This window comes from Trichomonas vaginalis, chromosome I, assembly GCF_026262505.1.
Source record: "Trichomonas vaginalis G3 chromosome I, whole genome shotgun sequence".
NCBI classification, from domain to species: Eukaryota; Parabasalia; order Trichomonadida; family Trichomonadidae; genus Trichomonas; species Trichomonas vaginalis.
This window is the reverse complement of record NC_067203.1, coordinates 4,728,383-4,752,506: the sequence shown is the minus strand read 5'-3', so window position 1 is coordinate 4,752,506 and position 24,124 is coordinate 4,728,383. Positions and strand designations below refer to the sequence as shown.

Here is a 24,124-nt window from a genome sequence, read left to right as displayed (position 1 = left end):
ACCAATTTTGGATCAGAAAATTCATTCAAAAATATTAAAAAAAAATCTAAATTTGATTCAAAATAATAACACTTTTCTATCGTCCTGCGCAGAACGGAGGCATCCTATGGTTCAGGTGGCACCCATATATACCATATAAATTAAACGCCCACTGTTTCCTGTATATAATTGTTTAGGCAAACAAGTGGTTTGAGTGAATTTGGTAAAGTTAAAATGTCAATTTTTGCGAGATAAACTTCTTCCCATTTTTTGGAATTGGAGTTTTATAAAAACTTTCCACATGGTAATAATCTTCCATAACTATAGATTAATGAATAAAAATTCATACTCACATAATAAAAAAAAGTTAACTTTATCTTTTGCAACAATAGTAAAGAGATAATAACCAAATATGTCAAGAAATTATTTTCATGCAAATGATAATAAATGCTTTATTGCAAATCCTTTCGAACAATCAAGTGCTGTTTTACCATATTTATTCTTCGCTTCTTTATTAGCTCCAACTGAGATAAGATATTCAACAACTTCAAGATGGCCATATTTTGATGCATGAATGAGTGGAGTATATCCAGAATTATCCTTTGCTTCTATATTAGCTCCAACTGAGATAAGATATTTAACAACTTCAAGATGACCATATTTTGATGCCAAAATGAGTGGAGTATATCCAGAATTATCCTTTGCTTCTATATTGGCTCCAACTGAGATGAGATATTCAACAACTTCAAGATGACCATAATATGATGCATGAATGAGTGGAGTATATCCAGAATTATCCTTTGCTTCTATATTGGCTCCAACTGAGATGAGATATTCAACAACTTCAAGATAACCTTTTTCTGACGCCGAAATGAGTGGAGTAGATTCAAAATTATCCTTTGCTTCTTTATTGGCTCCAACTGAGATAAGATATTCAACAACTTCAAGATGACCTTTTTGTGATGCCAAAATGAGTGGAGTACGACCATGCTTATCCTTTGCTTCTTTATTGGCTCCAACTGAGATAAGATATTTAACAACTTCAAGATGACCATATTTTGATGCCAAAATGAGTGGAGTATATCCAGAATTATCCTTTGCTTCTATATTGGCTCCAACTGAGATGAGATATTCAACAACTTCAAGATGACCATAATATGATGCATGAATGAGTGGAGTATATCCAGAATTATCCTTTGCTTCTATATTGGCTCCAACTGAGATGAGATATTCAACAACTTCAAGATAACCTTTTTCTGACGCCGAAATGAGTGGAGTAGATTCAAAATTATCCTTTGCTTCTTTATTGGCTCCAACTGAGATAAGATATTCAACAACTTCAAGATGACCTTTTTGTGATGCCAAAATGAGTGGAGTACGACCATGCTTATCCTTTGCTTCTTTATTGGCTCCAACTGAGATAAGATATTTAACAACTTCAAGATGGCCATATTTTGATGCCAAAATGAGTGGAGTATATCCAGAATTATCCTTTGCTTCTATATTGGCTCCAACTGAGATGAGATATTCAACAACTTCAAGATGACCATAATATGATGCATGAATGAGTGGAGTATATCCAGAATTATCCTTTGCTTCTATATTGGCTCCAACTGAGATGAGATATTCAACAACTTCAAGATAACCTTTTTCTGACGCCGAAATGAGTGGAGTAGATTCAAAATTATCCTTTGCTTCTTTATTGGCTCCAACTGAGATAAGATATTCAACAACTTCAAGATGACCTTTTTGTGATGCCAAAATGAGTGGAGTACGACCATGCTTATCCTTTGCTTCTTTATTGGCTCCAACTGAGATAAGATATTTAACAACTTCAAGTTTACCTTTTTTGATGCCCAATCTAAAGCTGTACCACCATATTTGTTCTTGAATTCTTTGTCACAGCCACATTCAATGAGAGATTTAACAAGTCTCAGATTTCCTTCTGAAGATGCATAATGAAGTACATTTTTATCATCATATTGTTTTTTCCAAAGTTCTGCTTCACATGCTTTTAGCATCATTTTTTGATTTCCTTTTTCTGAAATTTCTTCAAAGAATTCGTAGATTTGTTTGAAATCTTCGGAATTTTTAAGTTCGGAAATTTTCGAAAGAAAATCTCTTGGTAAATTGTTTCCTTCTTTCGCTTTGAGTTGAGAGTGAAGAGTTTGCATTTCTTTCTCAACGTTTTCTTTTTCTTTTTGGTTCAGATTTAAATCTGCTTGATGTTTTTCGATTTTATTTGTTGTATTGGATTGATCCTTTTGTAATTGTTCTAAAATGCCAATAATTCCTCCGAATATTCGCATCTTCATGTACTTTTGAACTGATTTAAGTGTTGAAATGGCATCTTGTAAGTTGTTTATTGAAATATTAGCATTTCGAGTGCAAGTAAACAATTCACATGCTGAAATTACAGAACTAGATTGCGCAAGAAGAGAATTGAAGTTTTCAGGAGTTAAATTCGCGAATTTCATGATTGATTCGATATCTTCTACTTTGAGTGTGCTAAAGAGATTATCCGCTTTAATGTAATCTTTGACATGTGAGCCAATATTTTCGTAGTTCAGAACATTTTCCAGACTCATTAAGGGTGCACCCGCATGTACGTTTATTTGAGAGGAGGAGGATTACCCTCTCAATTTTGAAAGCTTCGTTAACTTAATATCTCGATGAATATTGTATTAAAATTGAATTTGCCCATACCAATATATCTGATACAATATCCTTAAGTTTTACTAAAAAGAATTTTTTAAAATCCCTGCAGATTCGGGGATTTTTAAATTTTTTGATTTTTTTCGAAAATTTTTCGGGAAAAAAATATTTTCAGAAGAGCCTTAATGGCTAAGTTTTATGTTTAATGTTGAGTATCAAAAAGAATGGGCATCTGATATAGCCATCATATATCCCAGAAGCAAATAAAAATTCTGACTTTTTAAGCATAAAAAATGAAATTTTATTTTTTGCAAAAAACAGGCCACTCGGATGTACGTTTATTTGAGAGGAGGAGGATTAAATTTTTGAAAGCACTAAAATTTGTAAATATGCTAGTTATATAATAATATGCATTATTTTAAAAAATAAAAATTAAAGCACGTTAAAATCTTTTTTGATGAATTTTTACAAAAGCTACTCAGGATAATGCAAGATATGAGTAGTTAAACATAAATTTCAAATCAGATTTTACTTATAATAAATATTTTAAATTTCCGAAAATTAAGTTCAGATCGACTCTATACGTAGTAAATACTAAATAAGGTGCCAAAAACCTATTAAACAGTATCAAAACTATCAAGATTGTAATGTTTTTGAAGAAAAATTTATAGAATTATGGACTTCAAACAGATATTATGTAAATAAAAATAATATAATGAATTTATTTATTCGTATAATAGCAGTAATAAGTCGATTATTCACTTCTACTTCTGAGATTTGAATTTAATTTCGACAGAAAAAGAGATTCAAGAGGAAAATACTAGGGGATACAAACAGCCACCATGACAGGATTATTATGGAGCCAAGTTGTATTTTTTGATATTTTTAGAGTTTTCCTACCTATTTAGGTACCAAGTTATTGCTTAAAAATTAAGGTTCTAAATTCTGAAGTTTACATGATCCTCCCGGGCGCACCCTTAACAAAATTTCGAAATATTTTCTTGATTTCAGAAATTTTTTAGAAATTTTCCATCTCAAAACTAATCAAATTACTTCAAATCTGCCAATTTCATGCAATATTGGAACTATTTCAATAGATTTAAAGCTCATATAAAAATAATTGTAAATATCTTCTTTATTACGAAGAATTTATCACACGATATAACATTTGCATACTAAAATCTGCATATTACACTGTATTTGTTCATTTTTGTTCAATGAATATTGATTATTCATACTAACGTATTCATTGAATCAAAGATCAAAGGATATTACTGACAATCAGTGATATAAAATAATTAAATCAATTAAAATATCTCTCGTTTCTTTATTTAAACTCATATCTTTCGATTAAATTTACAATTTCATAATTTTAGCATTTTAATGCAATTAAATTAGTACCAAATTATTACATCCTCCGATTCATTTCAAGCCACCCCAAACATTTTCAACTCTTTTACAATTTACAGCATATTTTTTACAATTATCGAATTTTTATCAGATTTAGTATATCGACGATAAATTTTATCGAAATATAAAAGCGTGTTACTTACTAATCAGAGTTTTTCGCGATTCATATTTTAAAAAAATCCATAAATTTACCACTTCTACAAATTTGTCAAAAATTTTTTTTTATCATTCTCATGCCGAGCTTGCGTACTCGTTTATTCCTTTTTGTTATCGACTGAAGGCTTCTCTCGCATTTTCTCAAGCTAAAATTTATTCATCATGAGATGAGTGAGCAAAATTACAACTTGAGCTCGTTTGAATCATCTGCCCAAAGACATAATATGTTCTTAATGTCAAAGCCAGATTCTAATTTTTACTGCACAATCAATTCTCAATTACCAAAATTTATGAGATAAATGTGCAATTTGCTTACGAAATTGTAATATATACTGTTAGTGTATCTCGATTAATATACTTTTAAAGACAATTTTAGTGAGAATTATCAAAATTTACCAAATTATTATATCCTATTAATCTGGACATATGAACGTTTGATTAAGTTAAATATTAAGAAAATGTAAATATTTGGAATAGTAAATATGAGATTAATACCAATGAGCTTGAAACAATCTTTCATCTTATTTTCTTTAAAAGAAATATCCATCTTGAAGACTTGAACAATTTTCTACCTGTTATATAATGTTACTGTTTTCATTATGGAGGAAAAAAAAAAGAAAAACATTGCATTTAAAATAAAGAAAAGAATCCACAATTTTTACATGAAATAAAAGAATAAGTACTCTTTCGTAAGAAGTTATTGATCTTCAACATAGAACTCGCAATCAATAGATCTGAGTTCAACTGTCCAAGAAAGCATCAAAACGCAAATAGAAATCACAAAAATGAATTCCAATGAAGCAGTTAATGATGCTTCCTTATGTGGGATTATAAATCTAGAAATAAACATGAAGAAATAAGTTAAACTAGAAATAATAAGGAAAACTAAGCGAGTAACCTTAAGACTTGTATTCATACGCTTCCAAAGGATGGCAACAACGAATATGTTAAGAAGTAAAATTAAGAAAAGTCCTACCATTGTTAACGAAATATGAGTTGCGAACTGTGTATCAAGAGTGCAACCTGCTAGGCCGAAGTAGCAAAGTGGGATAATGAACATGAATGTTTGTCCGAGGCGAACGAACCATGTTGGGAAAGTACGCCAAATTTCACCCCAAACAATCATCAAATAAATGAGAATAATAAGTAAGAAAGTAATAATTGTCATTGCTGGTGTGAAAAACTTTGTATTATAAATTCCTGTAACGACTTCTGAAATTGAAGGAACATATCCAACAAATCTGCCTTCCATGAAGTAGAATATATACAGGACAATCATCGAGAGAATAAAGAAGACAAAAATGTAGGTCGGAAGGAGCGAAATGTTGAATCTAAAATAAATCATTGATAAAAATAAATTTTTATCGTCTTCAATAAAAAATATAAGCTGTTTTATACTGAAATAAGAATGAATCTGAATGTGTATAAAGAGATATAAAAATCATTCTATACAATGACTATCGAAATGCGAAGATATTGCGAAGTTCTAATTTCATTCCCTTTTCCGATCCCCACTTTCATCAATGGATCAGTGGAGTAATAATTTGAATAATATTTTACAGATCTGAGATAGTTGAAATATCCGAGAAGATTTGTCCAACAAAATGCGTCACCATGGATACGCAGGCCTGGATTGAACATGATAATATGCTTCAGATCTATCACGGAATATATTGTTCAAGCAGACTTCAAACTAATAGAAGAATTACTTGCAGGGTCGAATCCTTTCCAAGTTTTGAAACTCAACACAAACAACACATAGTTTAATTGTTATGTTTGTTTATATTTGTAAACTTTCAATTGGATTTTACATCAGTCATTCTTAATTCTATTAATTTAACACTTTAATAATTTAAACTTCATTTAAAATAATACATAAACTAATACCTCATTATATTTATTCTAAAACCAACCTTGGAATGTGGAGAAACTGAATGGTGAGCTGAAAAACATATCTGCGCCACGTGATTTAAGTAACTTTATCATTTTCTCGCACTCATTTATTTCTGCAATATGAAGAGCTGTATCACCGCATTGTGATGTTATATTAACATTCGCACGATTTGTAATAAGAATTTCTGCAATTTCCGTGTTATTTTTTGCGGCTGCATAATGAAGAGGAGTTTCTCCAATAAAATTTTGCACATTTATATTTGCGTCGTTTGAAATAAAAAGTTCGACACATTTTTTATAATTACGATCCACTGCAATATGAAGGACAGTTTCTCCTACATTGTTGCTTGCATTGATATCTGCTCCATGAGAAATAAAATATTTACAAAGATTATATGCAATTTCCTTATTGTTATTCTTTATGACAAAATGAAGAGCAGTCATTTTCTCTTCATTTGTTGCATTGATATTAGCGCCATAATTAATAAAATATTCACAAAGAGATTGAAGGTGAAAACAGGGTGAATAAACAAAACAATTGTTGATGTCATTTGTAATATCGAAATATACTAAAAATGCATGAAGATTATTGTAAATTGTACAGCACCTTAAGTTAAGATCTATATGGTACTGATTCATCAAGTAAGAAACAAAATCAATGTTGTGCGAAATAATTGCATTGATCATGCAATTTCTATTTGGTCTCTTTTCTTTCAAGCATTCACTCATAATTTCTTGATTTCCGCCTAAAAATGAAATAATTTGTAGATTTCAGAATCGGTAATTTCTGAATCGAAATCTGTCATTAATAACTTGAAGCAATCAACTGCACCATAAAGACTGCATAATTCCAGAAATGTATATCCACTAGAATTAAATTTAGGTGGATAGAATTCTCTTGGCAAAACTAGATTTTCATCAAAATCATCTTTCGTTAAAATTCTGATAAATAATTCTTTTTCATCATTGGAAATTGCCTTGCAGGCTGTGTAAAAATCAAGTTCATTCAAAGAAAGGTACTTTAATTCAAAATTTTTAAGTTCTTCATCATAGTTTAGATGAAATTCTTCATTAAGCTTTTTAAGAATTGTCATGTAAGAATTAAAGTATCTACTGTTGTATACTATTGCAATGACAATCAAGCTGTAAATCTCATCTGGCATTAAATGTACTAGATTAATTAAATTAGACTTAATTGATTCATAAACTTTGTTGATTTGGCCTTCATCTGAACATTTAAGTCTAAATATTGTATTATTGTAATAAACAGAAATTCATCAAAAGTGACAGCTCTCAATTTTTTGACATTTGTAAATTCTAAATTGAATGAGAAAAATGAAATAATACTAAGCATAATACAATATTCTAGATTTAATTATAATTAGGAAAAAGTTAGTTTTGAGAGTACTTTTCATAGGCATATAGAATGAAATCTTCTGAAAAATAAAGGTCAGGTAAGTGGGGCTTCCAGGCGCGTTGCGCCCTTTAGCCCATAAGAAATTTTGCCCAAGACCCAAGAGGAGGACCGAACCCCAGCCGACCAGCCGGTGACAAAACCAAAACCGTTGTTATTTACATCATATTAATAGTGTCACTTTTTAAATGTCACTTTTTGTGTCGCTTTTCACAAATTATATATGTTTTCATATTTTGTCACTTTTCTGTCACTTTTCGGGTAAAAACATTTTTATTATTATATATAAATGAATTTTACAAAACCACTGTTACCGTTCTTTGGAAATAAGAGTAGATGTAAAGATATTATATTGAGAGAACTTAAGAAACTACCGAATGGTCTAACATTTGTAGATTTGTTCGGTGGAAGTTTCTATATATCTCATTTATGTCATACCGTATTTCCTGACTCAAAGATTATATGCAATGACTTCGACAACTATATGGACCGTCTCAAATATATTCCAGACACAAACAATATATTGAAAGAGTTAAAAGAAAAGATACCTATAGGTAAGATGGAACGTATACCATTAGATAACAAAAATATTGTGAGAGAGGTTTTGAAAAAAGCAGAATATATAGACTGGGATAGTATATCTGCTAGACTATTATATAGTGGTTCTATAAGAGTTCATGACATTGAAACACTTATGTCAAAAGTTTTATATCTTAACTATACAAATGTTTTCAAAGAGGACATAGAAAAATATATTGAGAGTATAGAGTTTGTGAGATGTCATTGGACAGAGCTGTATGAAAAATATAAAGACAAGGAAAATGTTTTCTTTATAGTGGACCCGCCGTTCTATAACACATGGGATTTTCAATACCAAGTAGACTGGACTTTGAGAGACTCTTTAGAAACTTTAGACGTTATACATAACCATCCATGCTTTTACTTTACATCCGATAAAAGTGGTTTGGAAACCGTTATGAGATGGTTAGAGGACATACATGACTATGAGTTTATATATGAGTTAGTATACAAGTCATGGGTACGGCGGCACTGCGTTCCGCCTTACCCAATACTTGTGAATTTGACACTTTACAAAACCACTAACCACTTCACTAACGAACTCACTAATGTAAAAAATAAACGTTCTCACTATCGTTCTCACTAACGACTTCACTAATGTTCTCATAAATTTTCCTCAATATCTTCATCATCAGTGTTAACCCTATTGTAGTCATACTTGAAGCCATAAACTTTCTCTAACTTCTTAACGTACAATTTACATAACTTACCTTCGTCATCGTATGGTTTAATGATATAACTATTTCTATCTTTATACACAGTCAATGAAAAGTCAACTGGTCTCGGATGTATTTGAAAGAACATGTTATGCTCAGGAAGGAAGAATAAATGTTTAAATGTATGTTTGTTATACTGTGGAATTCGAATGAGTTGCTTTTGTTCTGTCATTTACATCCAAATAAAAATTTTCAGTAAAATAAAAAATAAACTTAAAAATTAATGATATCACCACTCCCACACGTATGAAAACATAGCACAAAAATAAATTTAGGTGAAGTGGTGAGATCTCACCTCTTTTTTCACCCGGTTTTTCACCCTGTTGAATTCATTGCTTTATAACTTTCTTCCTTTCTCCAACTCTTCTAGCTTCTTCCTAAGTTCAGCAATGTTGTCCTCATGAAGTTTAATCTTTCTCAAAATTCCTTCTTTATCTAATGGTTGCTTTATCTTTCTAAACTGAACTCTACCATCCTTCATAGTATGAATGTAAAAACCTTCTGGAACCGCTCCTGATTTAATGTATTCTACCAAAAACTTTTGTTTCATTGCTTCAGTGACTTTATTTGTCATTTCAATCAAATAAAAATTTTAATATTTAAATAAAAATAACGTTATTTTTTCAGTAAGGAAACGCAGGAGTTTTACGATTTATTTGAGGAGTAGGTTCTGGTTTAAATGTTGGAGTCGGTTTAGGAGTTGACTTTTGAACAGGAGTTTGTACTTCCATAGGTTCAGGAGTCATTGAAGGTTTTGCTTGTGAAGGCGTTGGTTTTGGCGAAGGTGTTGGAGTTTGTTTAACTTCAGCTACTTCAGTATTATTTACAACATTTGCTTTATTTCTTTTCAACATCATAACTGCTCCTGCTGTAGCTAGCAAACCTAGTGGGAGACCATATCTTATATAAGGACTTGACCAAATGCTATTTTTGACAGGAGCTGGTGGAACACCTAACCTTGGTGAGACTGCTCTTTGCCATTGTGCAGCTCGTAAGAAATATTCAATAGGTGCTCCATAATCGTTTGGTAAGTTTGTTTCATAGATGGTGAAGGTTCACGAGAGCTTGATGAAGAACTCATTTATAAGCTTTAAAAATAAACGTTCATCCTTTATTCTCACTGTCGTCCGTAGCTAAGTTATAGTCATCTAATCTTATTATGGGGATGCCATTAGCACGCACCTGAATGGCAAAGCAACAATCCCTCATAAATCCAATAAGTGGCTTTGGTACATTTTCAGTTGCTAGTTCAATAGGTCCTTTAACAGACAATTTGTATGTTATTGGAGCAGTAGATGTTTGACCTTGCTGGAAGCAAAAGTCCACTTCTGTTGGAAAACCACATAAGAAATGTGTGTTGTCATAGCTATCCCATTTATGTTCCACACTACCATCATCCACCAATGACCTCATAACATCTTCATTAAATCCTATCATATCATTGTTTGTATTGCAAGCGTTCGCAACCATTTCATAAAATACAGGTCCATATGATTTTTCAGGTTCTGCAGGCATATTTCCATAAGCTCCCATGGAAAGCTGAAGATATTAAACTTAGGGTTCTCAAAATTAACATAATAGTTGTCTTTCTTTCTAAATAGTGCCCAAATACTTTTAACATTAATAGGCGTATAAGCTGCTGTAAATGTTGCACTTGAACTATCTGTATTCTTTGAGAATGAACCGTCCATAGGAATCCAATCCATAACTTTAACAGGAAAACATAAAGCCTCGTTTGTATAATGTTCTACAAGTTCTGTATAAATGTTAGGGTCTAAAGAGAATGACTTTGGATGAATGAAACATTCATTAAAATCCATCTTTGTTCGAAATAGTTGCTGGGTTACAGTTGTAATAGTAACTGTTCCACTAGCTTCTACTGCCTTCGTTATCATAGTGAATGGTTCATTCCATGGAACAAATTTATTTGTCGGTGGATTTGAATCTGAAGCAAATGCAACTTTAAGAGTTGGATTGAAAGCAATGATATCATTTACAGATATAGATGTGCATTGTAAGGCGTCGCTACTGAACTTTACTTTAAGCTGAATGTTTCCTGCAAAAGCTGGAATAAATCGAATAGCTTCTAATGGAAGGAATCTTCTAACAGGAATTCTTAAACGAAGCTTAAAATCAAATGATTTTCCTGCTGTAATTGGACCACTAACAATTTGTCCTGTTCTGCATGTTCCCGAATGACTCCATACATCTTCATGTCGAGTCTTTGAGAAAACATCTACTTTCTTTATTTGTTCGGTAGTTTGTGAGTTTGAAGTTATATATGCTTCTTCTCTTGCGTTGTCTTGAGAATATACGATACGACCATTTGCAAGGATTTGATATCCAGCAACTGCATAGAAAGCGTCATCGAAACCAATCCAAAATCCTGGTGGGTTTGTTTTATTGGAACCTGAACCAATTTCTTTATCTACAATAAATTGACCTTCCATTTTATACGTAATGAATGTATTGTAAAGGTCCAACATATTTTCACCAGGAGGTGAGAGATTGAATGTTACCCATGTGTTATCTTTAGCAGTTCCAGGTTGTGATGGAATCTTTGCGTCAGAATATTTTCTATTAGTGTCACCAATTTGAACTGCATTGTCTATGATATCGAAATATGAGCGAATCTGATGAATATGCTCTGCTGGAGTAAATTCGTTTAGCTGTTCGTTCTGCATGTATTTACTTCAGATAAAAATATCTATTTACTTCATTATTCTCACTCTTCTTCTTGGCATTCGTGGTGGAAGTTGTTTCTTGACATTTTCAATGAACTGTACATTCTCTTTTGTCTCAACTTCTTTCACTGGTGGGTCAGGGTTCTTTGACTCGGTTTGTTTTTCAATGAAATTCACGAACTTTGCAATAAGCTCTTGGTTCGTTATTGAAAGTACATCTGGCTTCTTTTCTTCTTGTTCTATTGGTGTCTCAGTTTGAACAGAAGGTTTTATATGGGCTTCGTGGACTTCACCCTTGCCATACACCTTAATGTTGTCGCTTTCTGCATTCGCTAATGGAACCTTTCTTTTTCTTTGTAATATTTTACATCTTTACTCTGACTTACGTAATAGAAAGGATGTTGTATTCCTCTTGCGTCATTTAATATAATAGACTCTCGCTCTGATTTTGACAAGCTCATTTTACATCGGTTAAAGTTTTAATTTTGTTTTTTATCTGCAGTCAAATGACTCAGACAAGCCCTACGGACAAGACCCAAGGGGTCATAGATGTTGAAGCATTGAAGAAAGAAATTCGTGAGCAAATTTTATCCGAACTGAAGGAACAAAAACAAGAACAAAAGCCAGAGAGACCAAAGAGAAAACTTAGTGAAAAACAACTTGCTGCATTAGCTGCTGGAAGACAAAAGAACCCACGTTTGCTGGCGAAGAAAGCTAGAGAAGAAGCTGAAGCAAAAGCTAAAGAAGCTGAAGCAAAGAAAGAGTAAATGGTTTATTTTTATCCGAATTAATGTATAGACAAATACCAATATCTGTTGCGTTCAGTAGTGAAAACCCTGACGTCAAAATAAAGGGGAACAGAGTAACGTTTAAGTTTCCAACAGACTGGATTGTGAACATAAATGAAGAGAAGTACATTGGCATAACATCTATGTATATAACACGTGCTTTCAGAAAGGTTGACTTTATACTTCAAGTCGAGATAGAAAATGACGAACAGTCTTTATGCGCCCAAAACATTCACATATACAAATACTTTAAAGACGATACAACATTGCAACAATGTATGATTTCATTTAATGAGATGTTCGAGAAAAAGTTCAACATTGAAGTACAAACTTTACAGCCTTTACGTGAGTTTCTTGCACAACTGAAAGAAGAAGGTAGTCAGCCACAACTTATAGACTTTCATTATGAATTTAATGAAAATGAAGATGGAACACATGACTGTCAGTTTGTTGTATTCTCACCATTCAATGAAGTCGCTAAAGAGAAAGAAAATCCATTACGTATAAGATTTCAAATCTCTGAACCAAGTGATGATTTCAAGAATGTTTTCAATTATGATGCAATGCTTCCGAGGAAAAATGAATTTTCAAAGATTGTAACACCTGGCATTTGGGATAGAAAGCAAGCTATATTATATTCAAACTTAAGTAAGGGAGTTGAAAATGAGTTCATTGGTCATACAAGAACTACACCACTGCCAAATCCTAAATACTATAAATTAACTGGCTTCAATCGTGAGTTTTGGATAGACATGTTCTCCACTCATGACCATAACTGCCCAGTGTTCTTACCTCCAGACCATAAGGACTGTCTCTACATTGAAGCACAACTCTTAAACTCTACCATCGCAGTATTGTAAATGACCACATGGGCTTCGCCCTTGCCGCTAGCGGCTTATTTTTATCACGAATGACCTCATTGCTGACAAAAATAAATGACCTCATTATTTTTCTCATTCATGACCTCAGAACTTAAGCTTTCTTATGAATGAAGTCTTAGTCTGAATAGAAAAGTTAAACTTCTCTTCAAATGCAGGTGTAGCAGACTTACATAAGTCGAATGCAATCTCTTGACCGTCATAAAGTGCTTTATATAACTTCATAACACTGAACTCAGAGTCTTTGTCAAATTTTCCTTGCGGAACCATTAAACCTTTATCTTCATCATAGAAACACTGAACAGAGTCAGGAAACATTTCATTAGCGGTTAAAGCAATAACATCTTGCTTCACGCCTTTCATTCTGCAGTGAAATGCAAATTCATTTAAATCATTCGTGAGTAAGTCTATGTAAGTCTTCTTTCCACAAAATATTGACTTGTATGCTAAACTTTGTTTTCCAGGTGTTATTTCTGCAAAGTCGCTATGAAATTGACCAAGGTTTTTACCAATGAGAACTCTTCCATAACGTTTCTCAAACTCTTCAGCTAAACGAGGGATATCTTCATTGTAGAGATGCATACTGTCGGTATCGCTATAAAAGATGTCCATTCCTAAGTCTTCAGCAGTACAGAATACTTCACACATTATTCTCTTCGACATAGACAGAATATTAACACCAAGTGGACAGAAGTTAAAGTGTCTGCAAATGCTTTTCGTTAGCTTGAAAATAGTTTTATCTGAACCATCCAAACCTTCGAACTTCACTATATGGTTGTAGTTTCTGATGGCATATCTTATAGCATCTTTGTCATTTACTATGGTTATTTTTGACTCAATAGGAGATAGAATAGTTTTGCCATAAATACTGTTCAGAATGAGCTTTATATTTTCTTGCAAAGGATTTCCTTCTTTCTTATACTTTAACCTTAACTCAAACAACTTCTTTACTTCATCTCTTATTCTAATATCTCTGTTTCCATCGTAATAGTATCCTTGCAACACTTCACATTTGACACCTTGATATTTTATGAGGTCTTGTAATGTTATATGGTCAACATACATTAAACAGCAAGTGTTTGAACTTCTGGGAACGTTAAGTTCTGGATTTAGTTCAGGGTCACAAACTATTAAAGGAAAGTGTCTATGTATTCCAATCTCTGTTATCTTAATGAGAACAAAGAAGCCAGACATAAACTTTTCACCAATGGGTTCCTTTTGGTCGTCATCGAATAAATGTCTCATGAGATACTCTGTGCTTAACATTTCTTTCTTCAATACTTTGGAATACCTTCTAAAGTATAAGTCTTGCTATAGCTGATGGATATAATGAAACAGCGTCGAAGTCAGCAATGAGTTTCTTTTCGCTCTTTTGTTTAATGTTATCTGACAACATACATCTTCCACCTTGAATACAGCGTGAAATAAATTCTCTTGGTTTATTTGAGAGGTCATATAAATTTCCATTCGGGAAGTACACTCTGTTCTCAAATAATTTGTTAGCAATTGAACAAATACTAACGTAGTCATAAACGTTTAAATCAAATTCTTTCAATATGTCATTGCGGAACTTAACAAAACCTTCTCTTAAAATTCTTACATCTTGTTTGCAATAAAATGTGCTATACTTTTCTAAGTCGAAGTGGTTTCATCTATTCTGCAACCTTTGATGGAATCTATGTTTTTCATGAATGTTCAATATCTTTTACAAACTTACATGCTTCAGAAATGACACCAGTTCTGTTGTCATTTGCTAACAAAACTGCTGTAGTAGTTATATGGAAATACTTCTTTCGGTCCTGTTTGTAAGTTAAACATAGCAGGAAATAGTTTAAGCTTCTTATTTATAACACTGTAAGAGTCTTTTATAATAATTGCCCTTCCTTTATATAAGCCAGTTATTTGCATTGTTCGTGAACCTTTAATGATGGGAGTTCCTTTCACTTCTGTCATGTGTCTTAAGATGAAGTTTATATCATAACTGAGGTTATGGAAATATATTAAACTCTTGTCAGGAAGTCGTCCAAAAATTCTGTTGCACAGTTCTGACCCCAAATGCTTTCACTCACTGAACCATCTTCACTGTCGTAACATATGTTAAAAGCTTTATGAAAGCCATCGGTACTGCACTCAAAGTCAGCAAAGAAAACGTGCTCAGGAATGAACTTGCACTTATTTTTATTTACTTCTTTTGACTCGGCTTTCTTCTTCAGTTGTACACAATACTTTAGAGCATATGACAAGTCTTTAAATGGTGCAAGGTTCTGTTTATATAAGTCAGTAGTATATGTGAAAAGTTCTCCATAAGAAATAGGTTCGAAATATTTGCACTCCCACAATGTTTTCATAACATCCCATAACGGTGTAGTTCTATCCATGCGAACTACATATTTATCTTCTCTCTTTGTATAAATCTTCATCTGTTTCTCAATGTTCATTCCACCACACTCCTTCAAGATTTCTATATAGTTGCGAATGAAATATGTTGTCATTGGTAATCTTTCGTTTAGCATGTAGTGGTCTTCAACAAGAAGTAAGTCAATAGTTCTAACAGTTTCACATTCTTTTGGTATGTATCTCTTTATTTCATTATGTCTTGAGTCATTGAAATAACCAATGGTAACATTAAATGCTATACCTGTTGAAGAAATTTCTTGTACTTTACTTTGAGGAAAGTCTCTAACACGAATGACTTCTCTCATGTGGTCAATAGTTTCTTCATTTACTCCAGCCTGAATGCAAGCATAAACGAAACAATTGTCTTCTGTCATAAGTGTTGCAGTTCTTTTGTTCAGTTCATTGAAGATTTGGTAGCGTTCAAGATTTATAGGTAATGTGCAAAGATACTTCCAGAACTGACCGCTTCTCTTTCTTATAAAACTTCTTTTCACCATTATCTTTCCAAAAGCTTTCTATAAGTGCTGGGTTTCCTGTTTGCTTAAGAGCTTCCAAAATGGCTTTCTGGTCATTTGTCAGTGTGCTTTCATCTCTATATGGTCTCTTTTTTGGTTTGCCTTTCTTTACATCTGACATCGTTAAGCCTTCATATTCTGTTAAATCATACATCTTTATTTCGTAAGATTCTTTATGTTTGTCAAGAAGAAGTCATAGTGCATTTCAACAATACCTGCAGCATTTGCTTCTATCTCTGATATAAAGTTCTCCTTCAAGAGCTGATGTAGTAATGTTCCAATATTATTGAGGTTTAACGTAGAACATTCATACTTTCCACCAAGTTTATAACATACCATCCATCTCTGTTGTGAGTTTATTTTAATCTTCTCTAAGAGTCTCATGAAAACCTTACCGAAATGTTTGTGTAAGTAGTCTCTGTTTGGTTCATCTAAAGCTTCGATGTTAAAGTCAATGAGTCTATTGCCTGTCTTAACATTCCTCTTCCTATTCTCTTCATCTTTCTTTAACCATCTCTCACCTTCTTTTGGTTTGTCGTCAATGGAACGAATGACATCGTTAGCTTTGCGAACTTGTTCTATAGCGCTCTTAAACATCTCTCTTCTCTGTTGTTTCAGTGTGTCGTCTCTTCTTCTTGTTTCACCAACGTTTGCATTTGTTATGTCAAACATTTCTCTTCTTACTTCATGAGGTACTGAACGTCTATGATATAAGTCAATAGCAACGTCATTTAAAGGAAATGCTCTTGCATGGACTTCGTCCTCGCCGCGTTGCGGCTTTATGAACTCATGAATTCTATCATAACTTATTGCACCATTATAGTCATTGAGGATGTCAGCGAGTGCTTTTTTGTTTGTTGCGTAATGCTTTGCAACATCTATATTAGCTTCTGTAAGAAGTTGTTTTATTTCCGAGTGTTCTAACTTAGACAACTTCCGATACATCTTTAGTAGGAAATAAAAAAATATTTTTTGAAAAAATTAGATTAGATTTTTTTAAGTTATTTTTCAAAATAATTTAATATTTTTATTTTAATGAAACACATGCAAGATTGCAAGTTCTTTTCATACAATGCTCTCGCTACTGCCATCAAGAATGAGTTCAATAATGCTTCAAATGTTAATGTTATCTTTAACAAGAAGTTTGTGAAAGAATCTAAGTTTGGTCAGTATGTCAGACCATTAGCTATCGTCATTGACCGCAAACGTTATACTTCACAAGAGTTAGCAGTAGTTTTGAAACAAAAGAGTTTCTTCGTGAATGTCAAAGATACTCATTATACTGTTATAAAGAACTCTAATATTGACTTCTTCAGTATTGCTTTAAATCTTTCCGAACAGAAAGAATATAAGAAAGGGTGAAACAAATGTGAAATATTATCCTTCATCTCTGAAAACAATAACGAACAAAGATGTTATACAGAAATTCTTACCAAAGGTTGAAGAAGCTTCTATTGACATTGACGAAGGAAGTGAAATGGTTGAAGAAATAGACCCTGAAGCTTTATAAGCAAAAATATATTTTTGGGTAGTCTTCATATGGATATTTTACAACAATTCCCCAATGTATAAACTTTTCATACGCTTTTTCATAAGCTTTATATACCTTCAGAAATTTTGCATAATCTTTAGAAGCATTTAGATATTGTTTAAATGCTTTGTATGTCTTCAGAAATTTTGCATAATCTTTTACATGTTGTTCGTTCTCTTCTTCTGTCATGAGTTCTGAATATTCTAAATTCATGTTCTTTCATATGAGATAAAATTTTATAAAAAAAATAAAATTAGCTTAGATTTTTTTATTCTTCCTCTTTGAAGTTATCGAAATATTCTGTTATTTTTTCCTTCAGTAATGTTAAGTCTTCTTTAAATGTAAGTATTGTGCAACCTTTGATGTCATAGTGTGTTTGAGGAAGAGTATTTTTGACAATTTCCTTTATTTGCTCAGTCGGTGTCATTGAAATCGGTAAGTTTTCACGATAGAACCAGTTTCTGTCAGATTTATATATTTTAGCTAAGTCATAAAAGCTCTTGTTGTTTCTTCTGACTAAATGCAACATAACCATATCTTTATCTTCTTCTTTCTCCAACTCTTCAGTATATATCATATACCTATAACTCTTTTCCTTTCCTTTTGGTACTGAACGCGGTATTCTTTTCTGTATGCTTTTGTCTTTGGATTCAATGACTTCATCTTTTGCATGAAGTTTCTTTTCCATCTCTCCACGTTCTGCTTTATATAGTTCATCTAACATCATGAAAATATAACAAGCATAACGAGGTGAAGCCCACATTGCTACAGCATTTACTAAAAGTCTATGAACATAATAACCTTTCAAACCAGGAGCCAAATTCTTGCGATTTTCATACGGAATCTCTTCCCCCGGTTTTCCGAGGGAAGCAATCATATGAGGAAATTCTTCTAAAAGTTCTTTTGTCTGTTGGTTTTCAAACCAATGATATGCTTGCTTTGTAGAACGAAGAGCGTTCATTATACTTTGCATTTGGTACATGTCATCTTTGACTGAACGAATGAGACGTAACTGTTTGTTATACTGTATGTACTCGTATTCTTCATTTATAGCTTCATGGACTATAACTGTTGTTGTGTTCTCTAATGTTGACATTACTGTCTTTACATACAAAATAAAAAAAATTTGTTAGAAAAAAATTAGCGTTATTTTCTGACTTTCACAAAAGACCAAAAATAAACGCTTTACATGTATTTTTCAGCAACTTCGTCAAATAATTTTATAGCTTTATCTATCTCATCTACTTCAAACGTTTCTTTACCTTTCGTGGGAGCACCATACATTTTCTCAAAAACTTCAAGCAGTTCTGTTTCAGCAGCTCTCATATCATTAACGAACACAACCTTGACTCTATTGACTGTACTGTCATATCTTTGAGTTATATTATATGTCCTTCCTATCTTATATCTTTTTTGTTGAAGTCCTTCGGTTTCTGAACGATGTAAAGTAAGCCTTCACTGCAACGTTCTGAGTCGAATGAACCATATGTTATGAAGTTATATCCAACAACTGGGTCTAACCATAACAAAACTATTGGTATAAGACTTTTGTCTATAAGATATGCTCTTGTTCCATGAAATGCTACTGATATCATAAGCTCCGGATTTCTTGTCAAAATTTTCTGAGTTGAAGCATTTCTAACCCAGTAGTTTGTTTTCTTTTCAGATGGAGATATAATGTCTGACAAAGAATATTTGTTGTATTTCTTTGAGTATCTTACGTTTAAATCACCTATTCTAACTACTTTGGTGTCATTGTCAATCTTTCTAACTGTTTCAAACTCAATGTTTGACATTACTGTCTTTACATACAAAATAAAAATTTTTCTTAGAAAAAAATTAGCGTTATTTTTCTAACTAATGAAATTCATGAAATTTGGTCATTTTTCAGACAAAAAATAATGTTTAGGGTAGAAGGGTAGATCTAACCCGATAACTACCCTCTTTCCTACCCCAGTTATTTTATAACCGTTTTACATGGTAAACGTTATGAATTCGTGAGATTCTAAACAATTTCGTAGCTTCTATTTCTTCTTTTAGTACATCGAATGTTTTAACAATGCCGAAGGTTTCTTTATACTTCTTCTTGACGTCAGACAGAAGGAAATCTTCTGCTGTTGGATAGTTTTTATTAAGAAATGTCAACATATCCATTTTATCTTCTGCTGGCTTTTCTGCTTCTTTCTTTAAGTCTGCATAGTCGTTTCGCATTCTTTCTATCTCTTTGACTGAGTAGTTATATTTTCTTATTGCTGCTTTACATTTTGAACATTGCGGCATCGTTTTTGCGTTATACATTGAAACATTACCAGCTAAAATAACTAAAGCGTCAATTGCTCTCTTCATCTCAAACATAGCGGGTCTTATTTGTTCATTCCATACTTTACCTCTTCTATCTTTATCTCTTATCTGCCATACACATTTTGCAACTAATGAAACAAAGTTATCGTATGTCTTAAATTCTTCGGATTTGTAAAGGTCAGAAATATTTTTATAAACCATGTCGCAATCTTTGTCCATAACTTTATGGTTGCAATGAAAACCAAGGAATTCATAATTTACTTTACGTATGAATTTCTTAATTTCTACTGAGTCAGTTGCTTTGACTTCAATTTCGTCGAATTCAGGAATAGTTAGTTTTTGCTGCTGAATTTCAGGTAGTTTAGGCAAATGGTCGATGAGGTCCTCCATTTCATAAAGATACTGTTCATTTGTTTCATCTTTCGCACTACAGTCTAAATTACTTGTTAAAAGTTCCTGCTTTATTCTTTGTATTTCTGTTTCGAAAGTATATGAAGAAGGAATAAAGCTTTTCATCTCTACCAACATTGACGTAGGATTCATGACTAATGAATTTGGTGAAGTTGTTGTGGACAGAGTCCCGCCGTTCGTGGCTTGAATTGTTGTTGTGCCGATTGTTGAAATCATATCTTTTATACAAAATAAAAAAATAAATAAAAATAAAACTAACTTTATTTTTTCTGTCTTAAGGAAATTCATGAAAATTCGTGAAAATTCATGAAAATTCAAGAGGGTAGAAATGAGGGTAGAAATGAAGTTAGATCTAACCATCTACCATAAACATTATTTTTGGTGAATTCAATAAAAATAAATGGTTCATTTACTCACAATATTTTTGTACAAAACGACCCCAAACTTTTAACTTCTTTTCTGCAGTTTCTAATGCTATCTTAGCGAGTTCATATTCTCTAAATTCTCTCTTTAAATCTTCTTGTTCCCATTGGTCTAGTTCGTATGGAGAATCTCTATAACCATAACATATCTCACGTTCATGTTCTAATTGTTTTTCGCGCATTTTTCTAACTTCTTCTTCAAACAAAGGTTTTGCATTCTCTACTGTATCTTCGAGTTCTTCTTCATCTAACTTCTCATGAACTTTCTTGTCTATGGAGTCCATAATATCTTTGACATAAAATGCATACTTTACAGAGCACCATTCAGCAACAAAATGAACGAGGTCAGGATGTATGTAAATACCTTTGAATTCATTTATAACACCCTTAGTAAGCTCATAAAATGCTTGTTTTGAGGTTGAGCCACTTTTGGCTCGACCGTATTCTTTCAACCAAAACTCAAGAATTTCCTGCATTTTAGCACTATTGAGAAATCTGTTTAAATGGTTTAACCTTCCCGCTTCTCTTGCCATCTTTGTTGCATTAATGTAACTATCCTTGTCTCTACGTAAGACTTCAATACCATTATAAGTGCCTTTTGTGAATGTTTCGCCATTAGATTTGTTCGTGAACGTCTGTGCTTCGACTGACATTTCTGTTCTTACATACAAAATAAAAAAATAAATAAAAATAAAACTAACTTTATTTTTTCTATCTTAAGGAAATTCATGAAAATTCATGAGGGTAGAAATGAGGGTAGAAATGAGGGTAGAAATGAGGTTAGATATACCCATCTACCCTAAAAATTATTTTTGTTCATGGGCTATGCCCCGCCGCTTTGCGTCTTTATGTTAAAATAAATGGTACCATTAATGATATCATGACTGTTCTCATTCATGTCTGATTTACATCTAATGAAAAAGTTTAGAAGAATTTTCTTATTCTTTCTGGTTTATTTTTGTCTTTCCAGTACTCCCGCTCTAATGGTCCCAGATGTGTTGACTTTGACTCTCTCAAGTTCTTAGATGGTATAACATCTTCAACGCCTCCTTCATATCTTACTTTATAAGTGTCATCGTTTATGTTGTAGCCAAGTATTTCAATAACCACTCCTCGCTTTGCTTCGTCAATGGTTTCAGCAAGTTTGCCATCAATACTTTCTATAGCAACAGTTGAGAAGGATTTATGTGTATGTTCTTTATCTGCTTTTTTATCTAACATTGCTGGTAGTTTATATGTTTCAAAGTTTCTGACATGACCTTCAATGTTCATACATTTACTATTTAAGGAGTTTAGTGTATCTTTTACGCTTGTACTTGGATTCTCTAAAGGTGCACTTGAACCAAGGGTATAGTTCAATATTATGTCGTCTGCTCTAACAGTAGTGAAGGATTCATGTGTATGGTTCTTGTCAGCTTTACTATTTAATGTAGCTTGAAGTTCATTTATATCGGAGATATTGTGTTTATGAGATTTCAAAACTTTGTTCATTGCTTTAAGTTCATCTTTGCTGGCTTTACTTTTAATAGCATCTTCAAAAGTTATTTTTGTCTTAACTCTCAAAGTAAATCTTGGTTCAACTAATACACCGTTAACAAAGAAGTATGAAGCATAAATTTCATTGTTATAACCAAATGCTTCTGGTGCTTTACCTGTGTCATACTGTACAGTACAGTATATGTCATAACCTTTAGCACGAATGAATTTATATCTTCTTTCATTAACATCTTCAGTGCTTATTTGTTCATCCTGTGTTAAATATCCATGGTAGTCCGTTATAATCTGTTCGTCTGAACTTATATAATGAACATGGTTTTTATCTGCTTTTTCGGCTAATTTCTCTTCTATCTCATTTATTTCAAGTTCATGCCTACCACCACCTCCCGAAGAAGTATTTTTCTTCAGCTCTTGAAGAACGTCCACTTCGCCATCTTTGGTGTCAATAATGAGACTTTGAGTTAAAACCTTTCCTGTCTTAATGGATGTTTGTAAAACTTCTTCTTCACCGTGTTCGGGGTCATGGTCGTCATCATATCTTGTGAAATCAGAGATGTTGTCATACATTAAGCATATCTGTCTCAAAAGTTCTGCTATTTGAAACTGGAACGAAAGATATACAGAACTTTCATCATCTCCTAAAGTCAAGTCTGCTTTCTTAAGTATTTCTTGAATGTATGCAATGAGAACAGAGTACCTTGGAAAATATTCGAACAATATTTCATTAGCTGTTGGTTTTGGTGGTTCTTCTGGAGTTTCTGTTGTTTCAGTTCCTTCTTTAGGTTCTGTTGGAGTTTCTGCATCTCTTGACTTCAATGCTCTTGCTCTCAAAGACCTAAATGTTAGAGCACCAGGTTTTACAAAGGACTTTATAAATGCTTTAATAGTTCCTGGTAAGTTATTGTTAGCATTAAGTAAGTTCCTTATGCTTCCATCATGTACGTCCATAGCACTATGTAAAAAATCTATACTTTTCTTGTAGTCAGCAATAGACTGACTGTGATTTTTTAAAGATTTGTCAATACCTTTAAGCCAATCTTCATGCATGTCTGATACTGAGCCAAGAATATCATTTGCTTCCTTTAGTGTATTTTGTGCTTCTCGTAAAGTATCCAATCCCGTACGTGCATTGTTTGCTATACGTCTTACAGTATCTATTTGACTCCTTGTTTCTTGCATCCAACCAGATAAAGTTTTAATAGTATCAGAACCATTTGAAATGAAGTTCAAAGCATTTTTAACGTCATCTAAAACTTCTTCACCAAGTACTGCCATATCTTTCCGATTTGGTATTGAAGAACTCCATATGAAGCAGCTGTTAAACCAGTATTTATAAGGTTCCATATCCATGATTTAGCAGTTTTTCCATCCTTTCCATCTTCACCATCCAAACCGTTTTCGCCTTGAGGTCCTTGTATTCCTTGTATTCCTTGTGGTCCTTGAGGTCCGGTGTCACCCTTCTCTCCTTTCAGTTCATCTTTATGTTCGTTATAATATTCTAATGTCATAAGGTGTACATCATTACTGCTACCAGCAACGCCGAGAATTTGTTTCTCATTCATGACTAAATTCTTTAGGCATTTAATGTTGTCGTCAAATCGAAAGCTCTTTAACAATTCAATGAGAACATTTAATACTTTCACTAATGAGGCATCTACTGTAGAATTTATATATTGCACCGTTCCATCATTTATGATGGGAACTTTACTTATTGTAATGAATGTGTCATACGTGTTAAAAGTATCGAAATCAATGACTTTTTTAGTTTTTCCATCGTCAATGACTAAATCATTGCCTTCAATGGTTAAAGTTGAGTTTTCGTTTACTAGTTCATGTGCTCTTCTTGCTTCATTTGTTTCATACGCATATGCAGCAATAGTCATATTTTAATGAGAATA

The 24,124-nt window shown here is 32.7% G+C and overlaps 14 protein-coding genes and 4 pseudogenes across 18 annotated transcripts, besides 4 other annotated features; 3 read left to right on the top strand and 15 right to left on the bottom strand.

The window, feature by feature from the left end:
• Positions 1-1,577: 1,577 nt before the first annotated feature.
• On the bottom strand, positions 1,578-2,567 carry TVAGG3_0930000 (protein ubiquitination; the record flags this gene model as incomplete). The annotated part of the gene is made up of 1 exon (XM_001300931.1): positions 1,578-2,567. The coding sequence occupies one exon, from the start codon at positions 2,565-2,567 to the stop codon at positions 1,578-1,580; it is 990 nt and encodes a 329-aa protein (XP_001300932.1).
• Positions 2,568-2,570: 3 nt separating this feature from the next.
• Positions 2,571-3,611: a mobile genetic element.
• Positions 3,612-4,277: 666 nt separating this feature from the next.
• Positions 4,278-4,314: a mobile genetic element.
• A 427-nt stretch (positions 4,315-4,741) lies between these two features.
• Positions 4,742-5,536, bottom strand: TVAGG3_0929970 (uncharacterized protein; the record flags this gene model as incomplete). Its single annotated transcript, XM_001300930.2, has 1 exon — positions 4,898-5,452. The coding sequence occupies one exon, from the start codon at positions 5,450-5,452 to the stop codon at positions 4,898-4,900; it is 555 nt and encodes a 184-aa protein (XP_001300931.1).
• Positions 5,537-6,102: 566 nt separating this feature from the next.
• On the bottom strand, positions 6,103-6,822 carry TVAGG3_0929960 (spectrin binding; the record flags this gene model as incomplete). Its single annotated transcript, XM_001300929.1, has 1 exon — positions 6,103-6,822. One exon carries the CDS (start codon positions 6,820-6,822, stop codon positions 6,103-6,105), a length of 720 nt encoding a protein of 239 aa, XP_001300930.1.
• A 17-nt stretch (positions 6,823-6,839) lies between these two features.
• TVAGG3_0929950 (spectrin binding) lies at positions 6,840-7,256 on the bottom strand (the record flags this gene model as incomplete). Its single annotated transcript, XM_001300928.1, has 1 exon — positions 6,840-7,256. One exon carries the CDS (start codon positions 7,254-7,256, stop codon positions 6,840-6,842), a length of 417 nt encoding a protein of 138 aa, XP_001300929.1.
• Positions 7,257-7,353: 97 nt separating this feature from the next.
• Positions 7,354-7,390: a mobile genetic element.
• A 1,205-nt stretch (positions 7,391-8,595) lies between these two features.
• Positions 8,596-24,124: part of a mobile genetic element that runs on past the window's edge.
• Positions 9,140-9,376, bottom strand: TVAGG3_0929930 (uncharacterized protein; the record flags this gene model as incomplete). The annotated part of the gene is made up of 1 exon (XM_001300927.1): positions 9,140-9,376. One exon carries the CDS (start codon positions 9,374-9,376, stop codon positions 9,140-9,142), a length of 237 nt encoding a protein of 78 aa, XP_001300928.1.
• On the bottom strand, positions 9,426-9,743 carry TVAGG3_0929920 (kinase C-related family; the record flags this gene model as incomplete). The annotated part of the gene is made up of 1 exon (XM_001300926.2): positions 9,426-9,743. A coding segment is annotated over one exon (318 nt), but the record flags the coding sequence as incomplete, so codon positions are not given.
• On the bottom strand, positions 9,914-11,486 carry TVAGG3_0929910 (annotated as a pseudogene). The gene has a single exon. A coding segment is annotated over exon 1 (1,573 nt).
• TVAGG3_0929900 (uncharacterized protein) lies at positions 11,993-12,253 on the top strand (the record flags this gene model as incomplete). The annotated part of the gene is made up of 1 exon (XM_001300924.1): positions 11,993-12,253. One exon carries the CDS (start codon positions 11,993-11,995, stop codon positions 12,251-12,253), a length of 261 nt encoding a protein of 86 aa, XP_001300925.1.
• TVAGG3_0929890 (uncharacterized protein) lies at positions 12,277-13,134 on the top strand (the record flags this gene model as incomplete). Its single annotated transcript, XM_001300923.1, has 1 exon — positions 12,277-13,134. One exon carries the CDS (start codon positions 12,277-12,279, stop codon positions 13,132-13,134), a length of 858 nt encoding a protein of 285 aa, XP_001300924.1.
• TVAGG3_0929880 (organellar and viral DNA polymerase type B) lies at positions 13,240-13,515 on the bottom strand (the record flags this gene model as incomplete). The annotated part of the gene is made up of 1 exon (XM_001300922.2): positions 13,240-13,515. The coding sequence occupies one exon, from the start codon at positions 13,513-13,515 to the stop codon at positions 13,240-13,242; it is 276 nt and encodes a 91-aa protein (XP_001300923.2).
• On the bottom strand, positions 14,941-15,923 carry TVAGG3_0929870 (annotated as a pseudogene). Its single transcript has one exon. A coding segment is annotated over exon 1 (983 nt).
• TVAGG3_0929860 (organellar and viral DNA polymerase type B) lies at positions 16,542-17,009 on the bottom strand (the record flags this gene model as incomplete). The annotated part of the gene is made up of 1 exon (XM_051252562.1): positions 16,542-17,009. A coding segment is annotated over one exon (468 nt), but the record flags the coding sequence as incomplete, so codon positions are not given.
• TVAGG3_0929850 lies at positions 17,100-17,574 on the top strand (annotated as a pseudogene). The gene has a single exon. A coding segment is annotated over exon 1 (475 nt).
• On the bottom strand, positions 17,864-18,556 carry TVAGG3_0929840 (KilA, N-terminal/APSES-type HTH, DNA-binding family; the record flags this gene model as incomplete). The annotated part of the gene is made up of 1 exon (XM_051252561.1): positions 17,864-18,556. One exon carries the CDS (start codon positions 18,554-18,556, stop codon positions 17,864-17,866), a length of 693 nt encoding a protein of 230 aa, XP_051078135.1.
• On the bottom strand, positions 19,558-19,893 carry TVAGG3_0929830 (organellar and viral DNA polymerase type B; the record flags this gene model as incomplete). Its single annotated transcript, XM_051252560.1, has 1 exon — positions 19,558-19,893. One exon carries the CDS (start codon positions 19,891-19,893, stop codon positions 19,558-19,560), a length of 336 nt encoding a protein of 111 aa, XP_051078134.1.
• TVAGG3_0929820 (uncharacterized protein) lies at positions 20,717-21,382 on the bottom strand (the record flags this gene model as incomplete). The annotated part of the gene is made up of 1 exon (XM_051252559.1): positions 20,717-21,382. The coding sequence occupies one exon, from the start codon at positions 21,380-21,382 to the stop codon at positions 20,717-20,719; it is 666 nt and encodes a 221-aa protein (XP_051078133.1).
• Positions 22,406-23,273, bottom strand: TVAGG3_0929810 (organellar and viral DNA polymerase type B; the record flags this gene model as incomplete). The annotated part of the gene is made up of 1 exon (XM_051252558.1): positions 22,406-23,273. A coding segment is annotated over one exon (868 nt), but the record flags the coding sequence as incomplete, so codon positions are not given.
• TVAGG3_0929800 lies at positions 23,358-24,109 on the bottom strand (annotated as a pseudogene). The gene has a single exon. A coding segment is annotated over exon 1 (752 nt).